The sequence below is a fragment of the Lolium rigidum genome, chromosome 1 (assembly GCF_022539505.1).
Source record: "Lolium rigidum isolate FL_2022 chromosome 1, APGP_CSIRO_Lrig_0.1, whole genome shotgun sequence".
In the NCBI taxonomy this organism is placed as follows: Eukaryota; Viridiplantae; Streptophyta; class Magnoliopsida; order Poales; family Poaceae; genus Lolium; species Lolium rigidum.
The window spans coordinates 83,696,609-83,708,793 of NC_061508.1; the positions used below are offsets into that span (position 1 = coordinate 83,696,609).

Here is a 12,185-nt window from a genome sequence, read left to right on the forward strand (position 1 = left end):
AATAATTCGCTAATAACTTGAGTAGTAATATAGCATTACTACAACCAGTATGTAATAAAACTTGTCAACCGTTGAGTGCCTTTTACATTGCTTTTTCGATTTGTTGAAGTGGATATGTGTAATCGGTTGGGTTATGTTTGTGTAGCCTTTAGTTGTTACCTTATGTGCTCTCTTATCTTCTCTGATTAGACGGATGTTGTAGCGTGTCTCTATTGGTTATAGTTTTGCTGCCGCTAAACCTACCATATAGCCCCAGCGATATATTCGCCTGGCGAGCATAGCCATTTCTAGTCTCGCTAAGTACGTGCCGGAGTTCGTTCCTTGGTACTTACCCTCGCCACCCTCGCCTTTTCTTTCTCTTCTGTTTCCTCCTTTTGTCGGCAACCGATGACCCGACTTCGATAGGTACGAGATGACGACGTTTGCAAGGTTATCCTTCTGGCTTGCCTGGGCAGGGTTATGGACGCCACTGGTTATCTTCAGGACTCTTAGTCCAATTTGTATCTTGTCCGTACTCGGTATGATTTGGATCTTGTATTGTATATTTGTATCTTGACTTGTTGGAGTCGTTGTTGTAATATATGTTTCTTGTGGGCTCTATTGTAAACCTGTTGTAATGTAACCGCTCGTGGTAATTCCTTTGGCAGCATGTGTGTGATTCGTCGCGCACGTCGTGTCGGAGGGCATCTCTGAATCGATATCGTGCGGATTTCGGCGGGATCACTTAAATCCTCATGGTACCGGTTTCGGGGCGTCACATCGTCAAGCACAATCGTATCAGATTCCTCAGTGACAGGGTCATCTACTCCGGGTGTTCCCAGAGGCTCACTGGAGCCCATGGCATACCTGCCGGTGGCTAGGCCAAAGGCAAAGATCTGCTACATCTGTGAGTAGTTGGCAATTGGCTTCTTGAGGAACTCGACGTTCTTTAAGTGAACCTAACACATGGGGACAAATAGTTGGTTAGTAGGGGCAGGTTACAAGACATGTTAAGTTGTGCAAGTGAATGATTGTGCAAGTGAGAGGTCAATACTGAGACATGGCCTATGTAGTGGTCGTCCTCCAGGATGATGGTGTGAGTGTCCTCATCCCATCCGGCACCGCTGAGGTATCTCGGCTTACTGATGTGGATCCACCTGGCTCTCCACTTACGCAGGTGGTTGTACACCTGCGTTGACGACACCTTCTGCTAGCAGTAGTCAAAGATCTTCTTGGCCAATCATTCAGATGCACCTCCTTAAACCCCTTCTCTGTCCTACGCCACTCTTGATGATTTCGCACATCCGGTTCAGGACGAACAATGAGAGGTAAGGTGGCCACTTCATAGTAGACTTGCCCAACTGAAGAACCCCCACCAGCAAAAGGTGTGGGATTTACCAACCTTTCTCCCCTTCTTCTTGGTGTTCAAGGTTGCAGCTGCCAGGTCATGTTTATCAACAAGCAACGAACGCATGGGGCATCGGCTTCATATCTGCATCGTGCGGGTAAGTTAGTGTTAGCTGGGTCTCAGATACTAAGGACATATTGTCTTGGGTATCAATCAGGGCCTGACTGAAGTCATCGAGGGTGTACACCTAGGTAGGGGTGAGTTACGAAGCCGACATAAATCAGTCTTCGTAGAACGTTAATACAATACAAAGTTGCAAGACTATATGTAAATGTAGCACACAAGCATGTACATTACCGACATTACGACTAGATCTAGCACAAAGGCTTACTAATTTGACACACATGAGGTTGATTTCTTCTAGATCTACATAGCTAGTACTGAAACAAGAGATGGAATAGCTACCTTCAAGCACAACAACGGCTACACGAAAAGAGATCGTAGGGACAAAGCAAAATGTACATGTACTGAGCAGATTGAGTAAATATTACTATGTACAACCTACAATCTGGCTCAGATCTACCGAATCAACTACTCCGATCAACGACATGCTCCCAGGTCATACATAGCTAAGGTTATGAGACTCACCGCCATCGGAGAAGAACCGCTTGCCGACCTCAGAGAAGAAGTGGAAGCCCGCTTGCCACCGCTCAGCGCCTACCAGGGTAGTCTCCGCCTCTTACCTGGCCATCGGTGAACCTCCGTGCTGGGACGGAGAGTTCGAATGGGGGCTGGAGACGAGATTTTGGGTGGTAAGCCGTGCAGTGATATAAGAGGTTCAAATCAGCGAGAGGTGACAAAATTTCTCCCGCCGCTTTTCGTGGCAAATATTTTCTCCCTTTCGGCCGCGCCGAGCTTGACTCGCTGGAAACGGTGGAATCGAGCTCCACCGCGTGCAAGCAAAATAGTCCTTTGAGGAGCGTGCGCAAAATAGTCCTTTGAGGAGCATGCAGGCCACAGTTTTGAGACAAGCAAAATAGTGTTTTCCGGCCGCGCCGAGCTTGACTTCGGCTGTTTTTTAGCCCATTGGAAGCGAGAAAATGAATTTTTAGCAACCAAACACGCCCAAGTTGGGTCCAAAGGATTGAAACGACTTGTGTACGCAAGAAGAGATAGTTTTCACCGGTGAGCTTTATCGCTATCTTGTTCGAGCGTTGCTAGTATGGCTGAAGCCATGGACAAGGAAGAGATAGTTTTCACGGGCAAGGAAGAGAACAATGAACTAAACCGTACACAAGGTGGCTTCGAAAGATTAGAAAGACTTGTGTACGCTAGAAGAGAAAGTTTTCACCGATGACCTTTATCGCAATCTAGTTCGATGGGTTGACTGGCGTTGCTGGTGTATGGTGGAAGTCATGGCGCCCACACCGACAAACACGCTTGAGGAGGTGAGCGAGGCCGGGGTACTCAAGTTGAGTGAGGGCGATGAGGTTTCGGAGGTCGCGCCAAAGGTTGCAGGCGAGGTAGCCATGGACGCGGGCAGATCGGAGGTAGGTCCGATCTAGGGTTTGAGCGCCGCCGGTTTTGATGCAATGAAAATAAGGGACCATGGTATTTGTAGGGAATCACACGACTACACAATGGGCCGACACTTGTACTTATATTAGATAGGGATTACACAGGTATTACATCAGGGGTACATCGGGGGTACAATACATATTTAATATAGACCGCAATATACAGTTTATCATGTCGATCGCTGACGGTGGCGCCATCGCCAGCAGCAAGACCATAGCAACCACGGCCTTGGTGGTCACGAGCACGAGCGCTCTCGGCGCCATTGTCCCCTTGGCAAGCCTAGTTATGTACTCCGTATGTAGCTTTGAGATGGGTGCGGTGTGGTAGCCATGCCGATCAGCTGGTTTTTATATAGTGGAGGCAAGCACCTGGGTGCGCCATTTTCGAGGCAAGCACAAGCTAGCATGATGCACACAAGTGGTTTGAAGTCGCAGGTCAATATATATCGTGCTGTTGCCTGCTGTTTTCGGCATTTGGTCGCATGCCGCACACATGCTTGCACGGCTACACATGGGAAAATGCGTGTAGCAACAGCTGAAACCAATGACCAAATCCATGCTTATCGCTCCAACTAATTATTTTGTTTTTTCAATCAAGATGAGGTCATGTATATTTATTTATTTTGTGGGAGAGGTAAGAAGTTCTTGGCGTTGTTGCTTGCTGTTTTGGCAATATTTTACGGTGTTTAGGCAGGGACGAAGGAGCACGGTCACTCTCATGACGCACACAGATGTTGAATACACAGATGTGTTTACTGTAACCAAGAGCAAGTCCAACAGAATCCCTATATTTTCTCCCCTATGTCTTCATGACACTCCTATAAAATTTCTCCCCTATATTTTTCTTCTTTCCTGCAGCTTCTGTATAATTCCTCCCCAATGTCATATTCACATGTATTTTAATAATGTAAAATCCACATGTAAGATTTATAATAATACATAACATGAGTTGGGGCATGTATAGAGGATACATCCACGATACATAGGGGAGAGAGGGGAGCTGGGTTGGGGAAACCAATATTTATGGGAGGCTATAGGAGAGCTGTTGGAGCCAAAAAATTTCTTTTTTCTCACTATATTTGGTATAGGGGTGGTTATAGAGGTGCTGTTGGACTTGCTCTAAACCCCTATCTTTCAAAAAAAAAAACTTCGACCCGTTCCCTAGAAAAAAAAACTTCAACCCATGCACCCAAACGTTCCAGGCGTACGTCCAAGACACAACACCAGCAGCACTGGAAACACATTGATAGTCTGATCCTAAAGCTTTCTATTCACTGCCACGATTATCGATTGGGGTTGCAACCCCAAGCAGGTAACCATTATTCCCGTTAATTCGCAAGAAAAAAACATTATTCCCATTCTCTGCCCTGGCAACCCCAGCCAGAGTAGAGCACAATGGTACAACAACAGAATGGTCTGGTTTCTACTCTGGCACCTCGCTCCAGGTAGTTCACCATGCAGCGCCGACAGTTGGTGCCCTACTTGTACTGGCTGGCGAGCTCGCCTTCCTTGACGATGTAGTTCTCTGCCGGGAAGTCCTCGCCCTTGAAGTACCTGTCCAACATGTCCTTCACCCCCGCGGCGTACCTCAGCTGCACGAGTTGCCATCAACATTGGAGACGGTCAGTCAGCAGCAGAGTGCGGCAATGGATAAACATGCATATTCCGTTACAAACTGGTCTAAGATGCACATGCATATTGTGCTGTTAAGGTAGCCTGAATAGTTAATCTTATGCTTCTGTGAAGTTAACAATCAATTTGGAAGTCTTCCTATGATTCTGATTCAAAGAAAAGTTAATCTTATGTACATGCATATTGTTGCTGTCAAGGTAGCCTGAATAGTTAATCTTATGCTTCTGTGAAGTTGACAATCAATTTGGAAGTATTCCTATGATTCTGATTCAAAGAAAAGTTAATCTTATACACATGCATATTGTTGCGGTTAAGGTAGCCTGAATAGTTAATCTTATGCTTCTGTGAAGTTAACAATCAATTTGGAAGTCTTCATATGATTCCGATTCAAAGAAAAGTTAATCTTATACACATGCTTATTGTTGCTGTTAAGGTAGCCCGAATAGTTAATCTTATGCTTCTGTGAAGTTAACAATCAATTTGGAAGTCTTCCTATGATTCTGATTCAAAGAAAGTATTATAATATCCTGAGATACTGGCCCCACTGTCTCGGTTACCATTTGCACATATGACTAGTCACTAGACTGTTTTTCTTGTTTTTTTAAACAAGGCAAAACACAAAAGAACTATGTATCAGAACATCAGGTACTGCAATTGCTAGTACGCTGCATCAAAGCCTATGGTGAACAAAACAAACACAAAAGCTAACCTGTGCATCAATGGTAGTCCCAGAGATGTGAGGGGTCATTGCGTGATTAGGCATGTAGCGCCATGGGTGATCCTTCGGTGCAGGTTGGGGGAACCAGACATCGCCTCCATATCCTGAGAAATAGAAATGAGGTACTTGGTGTTAAAGGAAACTAGCAAGGTGGCCCTCGCAAATGCGAGGGCTTCATTGTAGTGTTTCTTGAAAAAGAAGTCCAAATTATATGCTTCATCCTTAATGTGCATGTTTAATTTAGAGGATAATTTTTTAACGGAATAGAAAAATAATTTGTTCATGATGCAATTGACAGAAAATAACTTATCGTATTTTATAAGGTACAGCAACTAACTAAGAAATTTAATTGCTTTATATGGATATTTCTTCATCTCTTCTATGCTCATTTAAAATACATGACACTCTTATAAAATATGGTATATTCTAAATATCAACGCCTACTTCATCTCCCAATTGGTGAATTGTTTTGTATACAAATATTTTTCTTAAAATAAATGCAATAAGAAAAAATAGAATTATAATATAACCTAAGCTGAATTTATATATTTATTTATATTGACAGTCAATTTGTATACCGACGATTATATTTTTAGAAATTTTATTTGGAAATATTGGTATCTAAATCCAAAAAAAAATCACGATGTCGCTGCCACTCCACCTACCAGAAAGCGTACTAATACAAGGAGGTTGGACTGGACCGGTCCTATTCACCTGCGATCACGGCCCAGATCAGATCAATGCAATATCCAGGACAAGCTCCGTCGCGTGGATTTGTGAGAAGCATGCAGCGATCCGGATGTTGCACCGCACCTAGCGAATAATGGCTGTCTTGTGAACGATTCATCTCCGGGATGTAGATTTGTATTCATCCATGAACATGATTATGTCCACGAATAGCTTATAAGCAGATTTTTTTTATGGCGGCTAATGCAGGAATGTGTTTTCTTGTGAATATATTTTGTATACATCAATTATCAGTATACTCAATTTTATAAAGATATTCATTATTATTTTTTGGGAAAATATTCATTATTTTATACTTGGAACCATATAATATATTTTTCACCATGTTCAGTTTAGCTAGCTAGCATATTTTTTTTATAGATGCAACCAGCCGTGAGCCTATATAGCATACATATTGCTTTTACTGGACGCAGCTAACGGGTCAAATGAATCGATCAAATTTGCTTTCCAGATCTTAAATGCAATGGAGTTCTTTCCGTGTACGATATGTACTATTCCGTTCTATTTTTTCTGAAAGAGACATTGGAGTTGTTGTACCGGGTAGAGATACGTATGCATCAGGCCAAGTATTACCAAAAATAATTACGTGAGATGGTTTGGTTAGAGCAGATTATCCTGGTCGTGCGTATCGACCCAGTCTATATCAACGTGTGTTTCTATATTGCCCTACATGACATATATTTACTTTTGTACACTATATTGTTGTACGTAACACTTTCTAACTTTTAATCTCGAACGTTAAGATTAATATCATCGGTTTATATTATTTTAGCATATGTGGATTAACCTGGTGTCTCGAAAAACATCTTTATTCTGCTTTTAGTATATAATAGATACTCCTTCAGATAGAAACATGAGATACTGCATCATTCACCTATTCTTTCAGTAGGGCACGGTTCGATAAGAAACAATAATGGCACCTACTTATGGAAAGCATATTTGTATCAACTACCATAGCAAGGAACAGAAATTACAGATTTAATAAATTGTTAATTACAATGTATCACACTTGAGTAGTTGACATTACTGGATTATGTTATATAGAATATAGATATCAAATTTTGTATATTACCCCTGATAAATGTGAAGCATGACAAACTGAAATGAAATGATGTGTTTGATAGACCCTAATAGCAAGAATAGATGCACATCCTGCAGCATACTTATGCTTAAGAAAAGACTGATTAAAACTGTAAAAAATCTTACCAGCAATGTGACCGCTGGAACAAGCATCAGCTACTGCCTGGGCGTCCATGATTCCTCCACGAGCATTATTCACGACGATTACACCTTTCTTCATCTTTGCAATCTTTTCTTTATTGAACATGCCTCTGGAGAAAGTACCAAACAGAAATCAGAGATATTGCACATTAGAATATAGTGAGAAAGAAGAAGAAGAATGTGATGAATAGAGACCTTGTTTTCTCGGTAAGAGGTGTGTTGATCACAATGACATCACACTTTGGAAGCATAGCATCGAGGTCCTCTTCAAATTTCGCCCCAATTTCCTTTTCAAGCTCTGGGTTAATCTGAAGCCTGTCATGGTAGAGCAGATTGCAGTTGAAGGGCTTCAGACGCTGAAGTAAGAGCCTGCCGATACGACCAGCCCCGACAGTTCCAACAGTCTTCCCCTCAAGATCATAAGCTCTATGGGCAATGCCTGCAACATCCCATTCACCTTGAACGACCTGTTGATAGCCAGGCAAGAAGTTCCTGACCAGAATCAAGATGCGCATGAGCTCATCTTCTGCCACAGAGACGGTGTTACTTCCAGTGACTTCTGCAACAGTCAAGCCCGCAGCAGCAGCAGCCGGCAAATCGATATGGTCTGAGCCAATTCCAGCTGTGAGAAGCAGCTCAAGGTTCTTTGCCTTCTTGATCCTCTCTGCAGAAACATAGGCTGGGTGGAACGGGGTGGTTATCAGGACGTGCATGTCTTCGATGTGCTTCTCCAGTTCTGGGAATGAGAAGAGCAAACAGTTATGCACAATGCATTTATAGACAAGACCAGAGTCTGATGAGCAAATGGGAGCTATATAGCCACCTAAAAAATTACATCTCATCTTTGTTTCATCTTAGTTAGAGTAGGGCACAAAATAATGTGCAGGGTTGAAGAATACATACTAGATTGGAATATAAGCATTTGAACTGATCCTGCAGCAGCTCATGGGGCTTTGTGTTTAATTTTAGTATTTAGGAAACGGGGATGGACTGAAGGAAGCCATCAATGGTTTGTCAATCATTTCATCGAACCCATTTCACCAGGGAACATATGAAAATCACTCTTCACTCCCATTAAAGAAAAAAGGGAGCAGTTGTAACTATCATCGGTAGTAACTCAGATAACTCAGTCTCCTTAAATTTGTGCAGCAGAACACTACAGAGCCAAGCTCTATACAGGTTCAAAAGTACCGCAAAGTTTGCCTCTTTTTTTAAAAGAACTATAGTATCTTATCTAGTAAAGAGCTTCACAAATGTTAACAAAACAGTATACTGATTACTTTGAGGAAACTCGTAGAGAAATAAATTAGTAGAGGAAATCTAAAAACACGAGAATTATTGGGTGTGGTTCTTTGTTACTGACCGCTGTTGGGCCCCTCCTTGTCGTCGGTGACAATGTAGTGATGCCCCTTGGATTCAAGCCAGTTGCGAATGCCGAGGGCGCCCTCGACGCAGCCGACGAAGTTGGGGTTCTTGTCGGCGTGCTCGCCGGCCTTGTAGAAGACACCCACGATCTTCTTGCTGCCCGCTGACGTCTGCAAAAAACGGAAGACAGAAATGAAAACAGGGGCATCATTCAGAATTCCCATCAACCAGCGGTAATTAATTCGGTGACCGGAATTTGCATCAGAAAAACGCGAAACTCGGGTGGAATTATCCATCATACTTCACAGAAAACGACTTATACGCGGAATACAGAAAATCCGCATAAACCCCGGCCCAGTCCCCTCCAAACCCTCCCAATCGCCTAGAAACAGAATTAAGATACAGAACTGGCGAATGTATCATCCCATCTTCGGTTAGAATTAACTTGAAAAATAAACGAGGGAACCGTAGAGGGAATTCTCGGCATGAATGGAAGCGAACAGAGCGAAAGAACCGAAGAAGAAAAGTGAGGGACGAAGGAGCAGGGGGGGCAAGAGACGTACGTGCGCGGCCCTGGATCCGAGCGCCCTGTCGACGAGCTGCCTGGCGGCGGCCCTCCACATCGCCATGGACGGATGAATCACGAGATGGATCAATCAAGGCTTCACGGAAAGAGCGAGCTGGGACGATAGGAGATGAGAGTGATGACGACTGCCAGTGGGTGCGGAGAGTGCCGGTAGATAAAGCTCCGCGTCGTCACGCCGACAGGTGGGCCCGCCGTCGTGGGGCCACCTCCCACGTGGACTGGGCTCCGGCGCGGCGCGGCTTTGGTCCCGAGCTGAAACGTGAACGGATCGATGACTCTTGGGGCCCTTTCTGCGGTGGTGCTGGATGATCCACATGTCCGTCTGTCGTGGTGTGACTGTGTGTACAGTTGTTCGTTGGGAAGCGGGATAGCTTTACTCGAAGATTAGTTAGGTGAGAAGATTCCGTGATCAGCACCGCAGCGGCCGGCAGGGAAAAAAGTGCTGAAAGATCAACAAACCAAACCGAACCACTGCTAGGAAGGCACGTTTCTTGCGGCCTCGAATGATCCTGTGCGAATCATGCGTGCATGCATGATCTTCCATACGGTGGAGCAGCAGAAATGTCATCGTACCGTACACGGAACCTCTTGTTTTCTGCTTGAGTAAAATACATGGTAGGTCATTGAACTTGTCCATATACTTCACTTTGGTCATTGTATTCAGAGAAGTGATATTTACTGTCATCGAAGACGCGAAGGTGTGTCACGTACGGTCACTACAAATGTTGGAGCTACGTATTTGCTGACGTAGACTCCAACCAGCTCAAGATTTTAGAGAAAAGCACGTAAAAGTTATTTATTTCATACATCGTCTCCATCTCCTCCGTTCATGTTACTGCCGCCCTTGTCCCGCAGGCTCGCGCGCGTCCTCGTACGTTCTGTTGAAATATTGGGCCCACTTTTAGTGGCCCAAATTAGATTCGGCTTCACTATAATCTCAAAGCCCGCATAGTGGCGAGCCTCGTGAGTTTGAGCCCAAGTTGGTGGCAGCTCACTAGTGAGTGGCAAGAGGTGGGAAGTTTAGTCCCACATAGAAAGTTGGGAGGAAGTTAGACCACCTTATAAGGTGGGTTGTTTCACCACTAGTAAGTGAGTGAGAATAGGAGTGCTACACGCGCGCTCCTCCTCCTCGCTCGCTCGTCTCGACTCGACTCGACACGTCACGATGCGCGCCGCGCTCGTGGTGAGTGGATTGAGCCTCGAGCCGAGACTTTCCTTACTTTTTGCAGCTCAGGAAAACGAACAGAGTTCTAGACGGACGCGTCACAGTTAGTCGGTTCGGGTCGCTCCCGGATCGTGGGCTATCCGCAACCGACTCGAAACGTTCGTGCGACGTGGGCGTGGCCCACGTTGCCTAGGGTTTCCCGAGCCTATATAATCTCTTGCCCGGCTACCGCGAAACACACCGAACACACGAGTTAGGGTTTCCACCTCTCTCCGCTTGCGCCGCCATCGTAGCCTACTCCATCCCGCGCGCCGACGTGCATCGGCGAACGGGAGAGCAGGTCTCCGGAACCGCTCGTCCTTGCGATCCCGTACGGGAGAGGGCGAATTAGGTTTTTGGGAAGCGCTCGCGCGACCGCTCAAGTTCTTCATCACGGGTCGCCTTCCGTCCAAGTCGGGCGGTGCTGCCTTCCGTCGTCTTCAACGCCGTCTACTTCGACCTCGTCGCCCCTGTCGTCAACAACGTTGTCATCAACAACGTTACCGCTGCGACATCATCCGCTACACCTCCACCGCCACCTCCACCAGATCGGTACGTGCGACATATCTCGATCTGTTTAGCGATGGATGCTTTACTGTTTGCGCTGCTGCTGCTCATGTTGATTAATGCATTTAGTATGTTCGAGTTTCACATGTTAGTAGTTGCTGCCATCATGTTTTATATTCTAGAATTAATCATGGAAATTGTGTCTAATTATCCAACAATCCAAAAACCTAATTGTAGGCAATTTCCTGAGTTAACTATGGCTGGTTTTGCTGATGCACTGAGGCCGGATAAGTTTACCGGTGTGCACTTTAAGAGGTGGCAGATTAAGGTCACGCTCTGGCTTACTCATCTGAAAGTGTTCCATGTGAGTAATGGTCTTCCTGAAGGAACTATATCTGACCAAGATCAGAACAAGTTCAAGGAACACAATACTCTCTTTGTCGGATGCGTACTGAGCATTCTTGCTGATCGTCTATGTGATGTGTATATGCACATAGTAGACGATAAAGAGCTCTGGGATGCACTGAATGCTAAATTCGGTGCAACCGATGCGAGCGATGAACTGTACATCATGGAGAGCTTCCATGACATCAGGATGGTGAACAACCGTTCTGTAGTCGAACAAGCTCATGAGATACAGTGCATTGCGAAAGAGCTTGAACTCCTTAAGTGTGCCTTACCTGACAAGTTTGTGGCTGGATGCATTATTGCCAAGTTGCCTACTTCATGGAGGAACTTCACCACAACTCTCAAACACAAGAGACAAGAGATATCAGTTGAAAATCTGATAGCGTCTCTTGATGTTGAGGAGAAAGCTCGGGCTAAGGATACTACTGAGAAAGGAGAGGGTCAGTCTAGCGCCAACATGGTGCAGAAGAAACCCTACAGCAAGAACAAAGGGAATAACAAGCCCTCCTTCAATAAGCCTATGAAGACTACAACCTTCAAGAAGAAGAAGATGATAAACAAAGCAGATCCGAGCTGCTTTACTGTGGAGAGACTGGCCACTTTTCTAAGGACTGTCCGAGAGAGGGCGAGACCGCAAGAAAAAGGCGAGGCAAGTCAACACGGTGACCGCTAGCAATGCTGATGGGTACGGTAATCTCTTTACTTGTTCTTTCGGTATTTCAATCTCCATGTTGGTGGATTGATACGGGTGCTAATGTCCATGTGTGTGTCGACATATCCATGTTCACTTCTTACCGGGTCGCTCGGGATTCTTCCGTCTTGATGGGGAATGGGTCACATGCTTCGTTCGTGGTGTTGGCACGGTAGATCCGAAGTTCACTTCGGGAAGATCG

General features: G+C 45.0%; 1 protein-coding gene across 1 annotated transcript; it reads right to left on the reverse strand.

Moving 5' to 3' along the window:
• Positions 1-4,109: 4,109 nt before the first annotated feature.
• On the reverse strand, positions 4,110-9,283 carry LOC124687101 (formate dehydrogenase, mitochondrial). The gene is made up of 6 exons (XM_047220968.1): positions 9,151-9,283; positions 8,586-8,757; positions 7,418-7,958; positions 7,208-7,332; positions 5,246-5,358; positions 4,110-4,496 (listed from the first exon to the last, which is right to left on the reverse strand). Exons 1-6 carry the CDS (start codon positions 9,214-9,216, stop codon positions 4,383-4,385), a joined length of 1,131 nt encoding a protein of 376 aa, XP_047076924.1. The 5' UTR covers positions 9,217-9,283; the 3' UTR covers positions 4,110-4,382.
• Positions 9,284-12,185: the final 2,902 nt, after the last annotated feature.

What these genes read in the sequence shown, in the direction of transcription:
- LOC124687101 (XM_047220968.1), bottom strand. Translation starts at nt 9,216, where the DNA reads ATGGCGATGTGGAGGGCCGCCGCCAGGCAGCTCGTCGACAGGGCGCTC. An exon ending in TCGGATCCAGGGCCGCGCAC is followed by an intron (nt 8,758 to 9,150) that starts GTACGTCTCTTG and finishes CGTTTTTTGCAG; the next exon opens with ACGTCAGCGGGCAGCAAGAA. An exon ending in CCTCTTACCGAGAAAACAAG is followed by an intron (nt 7,333 to 7,417) that starts GTCTCTATTCAT and finishes TACTTTCTCCAG; the next exon opens with AGGCATGTTCAATAAAGAAA.